This window comes from Chiloscyllium punctatum, chromosome 17 (assembly GCF_047496795.1).
Source record: "Chiloscyllium punctatum isolate Juve2018m chromosome 17, sChiPun1.3, whole genome shotgun sequence".
NCBI lineage: Eukaryota > Metazoa > Chordata > Chondrichthyes > Orectolobiformes > Hemiscylliidae > Chiloscyllium > Chiloscyllium punctatum.
The window spans coordinates 64,567,618-64,576,244 of NC_092755.1; the positions used below are offsets into that span (position 1 = coordinate 64,567,618).

The 8,627-nt window shown below is 35.9% G+C and overlaps 1 protein-coding gene across 2 annotated transcripts in view; it reads left to right on the forward strand.

Moving 5' to 3' along the window:
- Nucleotides 1-8,422, forward strand: part of LOC140487907 (mediator of RNA polymerase II transcription subunit 13-like) — a 239,854-nt gene extending 231,432 nt beyond the window's left edge. For both annotated transcript variants that reach the window (XM_072587324.1, XM_072587325.1), the window contains exons 28-31: nucleotides 732-907; nucleotides 5,937-6,110; nucleotides 6,713-6,819; nucleotides 6,906-8,422. In XM_072587324.1, the coding sequence (XP_072443425.1) occupies nucleotides 732-907; nucleotides 5,937-6,110; nucleotides 6,713-6,819; nucleotides 6,906-7,038 (590 nt within the window). In that variant the 3' untranslated portion in view covers nucleotides 7,039-8,422. The remainder of the gene's footprint in view (nucleotides 1-731; nucleotides 908-5,936; nucleotides 6,111-6,712; nucleotides 6,820-6,905) is intronic.
- The last annotated feature ends 205 nt before the right edge of the window (nucleotides 8,423-8,627 follow it).

The window sequence follows — 8,627 nt, forward strand, 5'->3', positions numbered from 1 at the left end:
AAATGGTTAAGAAGTGACCACTGTGATATTTTACATGCAATGGGAGGATTTGACAGAGAAAACAAGTGCATCAATAACTAAAATTCATAAATTTGACACTTGGCAAATGATCTGAAAGGAAGATGAATGTTTTTCAGGGAATTGTTAGGATCTGGAATGCTGTATCTGAAAAGGCAGTAGAAGCTGATTCCACTAATACTTTTTAACAACAGATTAAATAAGGATAAAAGCCATGAATATTGGACTAAGTATAATTGCTCTTTTGAAAGGCCAGTAGAGGCACAATAGACAGGATGGCTTTTGCCTGTGCTTTAATCCTCTGGTTATAGTGCCAAGATTATCTTAACCCCATGATTGCAAAGACATCTGGGAGAAATAATAGTTAGGTACCAATCTGTTGAACCATTCTTGCTCACACCGTAGACTTCCTGATCTTCCATCCACCCATATGAAGAGATGTTTAGAAGCTGAGCACGTGCACACGAACAGCAATGGCCAGGCAACATTTGTGGACCCCTCTACAACCAATGCACCACAACATTAAAGTAGACCTTGGAAAGTTCAATAGAATGATTAGAGCATTACTTTGATTACTTTGTTTGAAATAGCTGGTTCAGAAAGTCAAGCATGCAATATTGATTAGTAACTTTTGGTTAAAGAAAGTGATTTTGTGTCTTTTTGCCTTTATTTTATTTGCTTCCTGTTTATTTTGTTTCTGTTATTATGAACAGATGGTATAGGAATTTTGGAAGAGGATATTTTTGCTGAAGACTTTGACAATGACATTCGGATCCTGATAACTGGTAATCTTCACCCATCTCCCACGTCGTCTCCTGTACTGTCTCCTGGTTCACCTACTGGCACAGGAGCAGGCTCTCATTTTCAACACAGCAGTGAAGCTGGCAGGGTAAGATGGTAATATCAAACCAAAAGCCAATTTTTCTAGGAGAAATGTTCATGACTTTTACGTTCAAAATTGAGTCTCCTTTCAAGTCAGCTTAATGGATGTTTGTGTGGATTGCTTCAGGGTTCTTCGAAAATTTTGTGCACTCTGTGGCAAACATGTTTATCAATATTTTGTCTATCCAAGTTTAATATGATTTTTGTTTTAGTATGCTACTCAACAGTTTCAGATTTTGGAAGTGAATTTGAAATCTTGGCATACTTAGGTTGGCATTACTGAATCATGTTATCTTAGAACCTTAAAATGGATATGCCAAAGACTTTGGTCAAAATGCAGGAGTTTGAAAGTTGTGAAGGACAAATATGAATTGCTTGGTTTTTGTTTTGTACTTGTCCAGTCAATTGTTGAATTTTTACCATTTAAGAGATAAAATATTACCAATATTGTAAATGCCAACTCCTACAAAGTGTGCACATGACAAATTTGCATTTCAAATTTGGTTTATGTGGCATTTTGTTAGGTGCATAATGTGAATTTTAGAGTTCCAATCTGCTCAAACAGGGGATAAACCCCAAATACTGTGTTCTGCATAACATTTGAATATTCACATGCTGCACACAGTAAAAGTGTGTGATATTTGTTTGGTCCTAATTTTTCTGTGTTCCTTATATTTTGCCTGTTGAGAGGTGCATTTTGGTGGATTAAGTAACAACCCAATTAGGGCTAGGTGTAAAGCCAAAAAGGTGACAAAAAAGGTCGTATGATGGACGATAACAGTAATTTCTGAATAATCTAGATAGGCTTCTTTTAAGTTTTATCCTTAGAACAAATTTTTGTTTAAATCATTGCACAGATTTGGCGGAGCGTGTACCATCACAAAGTATACCATGCACAATTTTCCTTGTTTGGGATACTAAAAGCACTAAAGTGGCCATAAAAACTGCTTTTTATTGACTCACTCCTTGCAATTTTGTTTCATTTTAAATGCATTTATTTCTAAGTGTATAATTCAGCTTTGCCAGTCGGGTTCCTCAGACAACTTAAATTCAGATACTGTTCACGTAAGATACCAAAATCTCAACCATATTTCCAAAAGCATCGTGTCGTGTTCAGATTTGAAGAATAAATATTCTTTTTCCTGGAGCAGCGCCACCAAGTGGTATAGTGAAATAAATGCAAAAGCAGTAAATACATAGGAACCTTGATTATCCGGCATTCAATTTTCTGAATTTTGGATTATCCGGCAAGATCACACGGTCCCGATGCTTGGCTAAACTTGTTATCTGGCATTCGATTATCTGACAAAATACTCCCGCCCATGTTGTTTGAGGTTCCTCTGTAGATATTTGAAGAAGTTAAAAAATCACGCAACACCAGGTTTATTTGAAAGTACAAGCTTTCAGAGTGCTGCTCCTTTAGGTAGAACAGACATCTTGTTTCTTAAAGAAACTGGATTAGAAATTATTCTGCAGACACAATTCTGCCTTTTAAATTTAATTAAATATTAAATTATTTCAAAAATTTAAGTGTTAGCTATTCAGAAAACTGTAAGCAACCAAATTTGCTCATTTGAAACTATATTGACTTGTATGCAAATATTGGATCAAATGATGATAAATTACTGGATCTTCAAAGCTAGATTTAATGTGTTAACCCTCCACGCCAAAGCAAGTTCAACAAAATAAGAAACGCTACAAATGCATTTCAGGCCTGCATGGATCCAGGGGGGAGAAAAGTTCGACTGTTTAGTGGAATTTGATTCCCAGTTAAGCAAGATAAAGTGCTCAGTGCCATGTTTTTCAACATGGCAGTTGGAATTTAGTCCTGAAAAGTGAGGTGACAAGTACTCTGTGAATGGCAGGGCACTGGGAAGGTTAGAAGAAGAGATTTTGGCGTGTTTGTCCACAGATCCCTGAAGTTGGCAGGACAGGTTAATAAGGTGGTTATGAAGGCATACAGGCCACTTGTCTTTCTCAGCTGTGGCATAGATTTATAAAAGCTGGGAGGTTATGTTGGATCTGTACAATACTTTTTTTAGGCCACACCGGAGAACTGTGTAACTACATTTCTGGTAACTACAATATAGCAAGGATGTAATTGCATTGGACTGGGTGCAGAGGGGATTCACAAGCATGTTGCCTGGGTTGGGATGTTTTAGCTATGAAGAGAGGCAGATTGGGGTTTTGTTGTCATCTTTAGAGCATATCAGGCTAAGAAGTGAATAGGATTATGATGGGAATGTACAGGGTAGATAGATAACAGCTATACCCCTTAGTTGAAGGATCAATAATCAGAGGGCGTAATTTTAAAGGGCACGAAGTTCAGAGAGGATTTGAGAAATCTTTTTTTCACTGAGGGAATGCATCACCTGAGAGGGTAGAGAAGAAGGGAAACCTTGGAATCTTTAAAAGAAAACATGGATGAGCACTTGAAATGTAGCAACATTCAAGGTTATTGGGGCAAGCATTAGAAAATGGGATTAGTGTAGATTGGCACAGGCTCAGTGGACCAAGGGCGGCTTCTATAGTGTATGACTCTATGCAGATGTGGAATGGGTGAATGGGGTACAGAGGGGGAATTAATTTAGAGAGTAATGCCTGAGCTGACCTTTTACACTCAATTACAAGTGAATTTGTCTGCAAAATATTGACCGGCAGAATATAAAACGTGTATTACACATATCAAGAAATTCAATGAATTGAATGGATTTGAATCACCTGGACAAACTAAATTTAACTCTGACTTGAAATGGATCATGTATTGTTAATATTTTAGAAGTTCAAAAAAGTAAATGATGCATGCAACTCGATAGTAGCAAATTAATTCTGTATCGAGTTGGACCGTACTAGAAACCATCTAACAGTGCTAACTGAAATAATCAAGCATTTTGCAGGATGCCTGTTGATGCCAGCTGAAAAGCATAGAGATTGTTCTGTTAAATTTAAGCTGTGTCTTACAATGTATTGCAATCTTTTTTGGGATTCTGAGAGTAGGTAGCTAAATGTTATTGGGAGAGTGAACTTGATGAATGTTGTCACGGCTCACTGGGGTAGTTCTCTGAAAATCAAGCCCTGTTGTTGCCAAAGTCAACATGAGTTAAATATTTTAAAATAAAGTCCAAAAATTTCCCAATTGACCTGATTTCACTTCAGGTTGCTGGGAAACGCGGGGACCACGTTTCTGGACTTAACAAGAATTACTATTTATTACAAGAAATGAGACTCTAGTTACAGGTAAACAGATATAGACCATCAGCACGGCAAATTAAATTGCTGACTTTCTTTTTTTAAACTCCCCCTATAAACACACACAGAAAATAGGTTATGTGCAGAGGAAAACTGGGAGGCATTTTCGTAGTGTCGGTTCATGTGTTGCTGAGATCTGTATTTTTATGATGGTCCAAATGTTGCTTTTCAGTTGACCTTCTTCAGATGCTCCACTTGCGAGAGATACAAGGTGGCTAGTTAATTTATAAAAGGTTTCTTATCAGTTGAATGTCGCAACTTAAAATAACTGCTGAAGGAAAGATGAACTAGTTTTTTTTTCAGGTTGAAAATGGCTTTTAACTGCAGAGAATAGAGAAACAGTTCCTGTGCAGGTGGAGATCAAATTCTCCTCTGTTACTAGCCCCAAGTTATTCGATTACCTGACAATCAATCACAAAGTTGTTGGAAAGCAAAAAGGCCCTTGTTGTTAATAACTGGTCAGTAGTCTTTGTTATCAACCAAAGCCTCATCTGAATACACACCCATCTGCCCAGAGAATTGCAACAGTTTGCATGTCTTGAAATGAGGTTTTAGTGGTGAAACAGTGTGGGATGTATTGGTATATCCTTAAAATCAATATTATTGGAACTGCAGTCAATTATAGCACCTCTCAAGAATGTTATGATATTTGCTTAGTTCACATCTGATCTGTACCCTAATTCTACCTGCCTTCCTTTGTTCCATATGCTTGTTAGGTTTTTACTAAGTATCACACTCATCCATGGGTATTTCCAAAACGAGTCTCCTAACTAACCAGTTTGGCTTCTTGTTCTGGATGCTATCACAAGAAGAAAAGGTTACTACTACTCCACTAAAATACTTCAGCAAATATCTTAATAATTTTTGGATTAGATTGCCCCAGAGCCATCTAAACTCTAAGGAGTGCAAATGAACCTTGTGTAATTTAACATGTTAAACTGTAGTATGATCCTGTCTTCACGCTTACTTCTTCCTCGGCCAACGTAACTGAGTTTTGTGGCAAAAACTGACCAGTTACATCAGTGGGGGTTAACAGTATTTTGTTAGTTGAAGCATGACTCTATGGTATTCCAAAAAATATTGATTCAAATGAGATCACATTGGGAAACTGTATTTTCTGTAACAACTCTGGTGTTCCAATTGCAAGGGCTCATTGTTTTAAGTAGTATGTCAAAACACATTTATCGTTAAGAGTTTTTTTAGTGACTCTCGTTTATAAGCAATTTCTAAACCTGTTCAACCTCAAAGTGAAAGTAAATGATTTAGTAATTGATTACAAAAGTATTGTTTGTAGATCTAAATGTATAGAAATAAATTAGTCATAATTTAGTCATTTCAGAATATTTGTATGCAATAATAGGGTTTTCTAGAAGTGAAAGCATTGATTATGTACTATTTAATGGAGCACTAACTTTGTGAAAATGCATGTCACGTTATGTTGTTTGAAAGTGAAGCAGAGCATTCAGTGTTCCTCTGTTTAATTGCAGTCTGGCATTGTCTTGTATGCTAAGCAACCCATGTTTTCATAAATGTGTCTTTGCTACACCTGCTCATGATGAATATTACCCATTTGAAATATTTATGACTAGCTTTGTAACTAAGCCTACCAAATATCAGAAAAACACAAGAATATACTTTATTTTCACAATCCAGTTAGACTGGAACTCCATCGACTGCAGTGCATACTACATGAATTGGTAACACATTAAAGAAGGTGTTTCGTAAGTAAATAATCTAATCAACATTATCTTAAAAGTTGATCTTTTTAAATATCTGCATTCTTTCAGGGTCAAGGAGGTGAACGACTCCTCTCCACAGAAGCTCATGAGGAAGTAGCGAATGTATTGCAGCAACCTCTTGCTCTTGGATACTTTGTTTCAACTGCCAAAGCTGAAAATCTCCCTCAGTGGTTCTGGTCTGCCTGTCCCCATGCCCAAAATCAGTGCCCGTTGTTTCTAAAGGTGATTTCTGTGTTTTTCAAATTCAGATTTATCAATCAATCATTTGAAGTGTCTGTCTATCTATCTTTAATGTTTGCCACGGAGCGGAGTAAGATTGTTAAAATGTACATATGGAGGTAACTGTTTTGAGTGCAGGCAAAATATTGGAACATCCATTTGTTTCCATGTTATAGAATCATTCTCACATATTATATACTCTGCTGTCATCAACCTGTACTGATGAGCATTAGTAATATTTATATGCAGCAAATTGAATGAAAGTGTGTTCACTCGCTGGTCCCTCCATTAACTTGTCCTTCGGCAGAAGGAGCATTGAAGACCTTTTCTCACACTCTTCATCCACGTTCTCTGGATCAGATTTGAACTTGTTGCCAGATTAAAGTAGGGCTGAAATGAGTTTGAGCAATAAATGAAGCTTATGTGCACCTTGGCTGGTTCATTATATAAAACTTCCATAAACAATAAACACCTAAAAGCAAATTAAAACCTGCTGGCATTTGAGTTTGAAATAATTAAGTCTATGGTGTTTCACATTGTTTCAAAAACTATTTATAGTTACTATGCTAAACTCGGCTAATCTGTTGTATTCCTTTTTATTTTAGGCCTCATTACATCACCATGTCTCCTTGGCACAATCTGATGAACTACTTCCTGGCAAGCACTCTCATCCTCACCCTCTGGATTCCAATAGAACTTCAGATGTTTTGAGGTTTGTCATAACTCTGTCACCTACTCTTTAACAAAACTCCTCTATTACTAAAATGAATACTAATATGTTGGCTGTTCCTTTTCCAGATTTGTACTAGAACAGTATAATGCCTTATCATGGCTCAACTGCAACCCTGCCACACAAGATCGCCAGTCCTGTCTACCCGTCCACTTTGTGGTGCTTACTCAAATGTACAATGCCATTATGAATTTACTTTGAGACTAGGAGTCGTGTTATACACGGACCTAATCCCTTTCCCTGACCAAGAACATGATGCATCATCAGCTGTATTGCAATGATATGAAGATCTTGTAAGGGAAATTATCAAAATTTGAGCAAGTACCATTTCCAAGAGAATTGAATTCACTCCGTCTAATTTTTTCAAAAGTGTGAGCATTACCTTGCAAAGAACTTTCCTTGGATATTGGTGCATCAGCGGCAAACATTGTAAAGCTCTTCCACATCAGTAAATTTTTTGGAATTTTTATGTTACAGCTTCTGAAACTATACTTGTCATCATTGCTACGACACAGAATTTATTTTTCATGATAAATTGTACATTCTTTAAAAAAAACACAGTATTGTGAAATTGAGGAAAATATAGTGGAGAATATCAACTAGCTAGTGCTTGTAAATGATATTTTATTGTGCATTTGAGTCACCTTTGGTGGCTTCCTTTGTATTGTAGATATAAACCAGATATATGAAAACAGTTTGTATCTATTGTGTACAGTGTAAAATTGACAAATTGCAGTACTATTTTTTCTTAATCAGAAAAATTTCACAAGGCCTTTTGAAGAGGAAAATCAAGATTGTAAAATTGTACAAAAAGTTAACTTGGTGAGAATTGTAAGTAGAAGTTTGTAATTTTTCCATTTTATTGTCATTCTCCCTCCCAAAATTCATCAGCTATGGATGAAAATGGGTTGTTTCGATTTCAAGGCCATTTTTATCTCGGACTTTACTGATGAAGATAAATACTCATCTTCATATTTTTGGAGGTGCAAACTCAGACCTCTGTCATTTTATTTAAGATTTAAGTTAAAAGATTCTGGTGAAGTAATATTTATAGGTTTTTGTGCAAAAAAATAAATAAATGGCAATAGATAAAATCCTATATTATGTACTTCAATGTGAGAAAGTTGTATGTATATTTCTCATGGATATGCATATTTTAGTTGTGGATTTTTAAAAGTTTGAGCATACAAGCCCCAGTTGAACAACAGAATCCCTTAGCAGAAGATTTTCATTTTTCTTCTGTTAGAACACATTTAAGGTTCAGAAATGGCATACCAGTTTGTCTCCCGATAACCTGGATTTGCTAGCATGCTTGTATGTATATTTCAGAACATTTTTAAATGTAAAAGCTGTACATTTCACGCCAATATGAAGTTTTTTCTTCTGAGCATTTTGCTGTGGGCTTCTTTTATATAAAATAAAATAAGTGAAGTTCATTTTAATTCTGTATTGCTGAAACAAATACACTAAAAGCGAGTTTGATAAACCTGCAGGCATTTTAATGTCATTCATATATCTTGTGGATGAGAGCTATACTTTTACACACTTTTCTAGATTAATAAATTATTAAATTATCGAAATACAATCTCCGGGTACATTTCCTTATAGAAACTTTTTTAGTAAGTTACAGTAAGGAGTGCATGATTCAAGTGGATACTTTGTGAATATTGGAAACTTGATGCTGTTCTGTAAGATAAGTCTATTACTGCAAACAACAGAGAAAATTATTTCTTAACTTCTGTGACCTGAGGGTTTTCATTTCCATGCTGGAGTTAGTGCCTTTGTGCTCT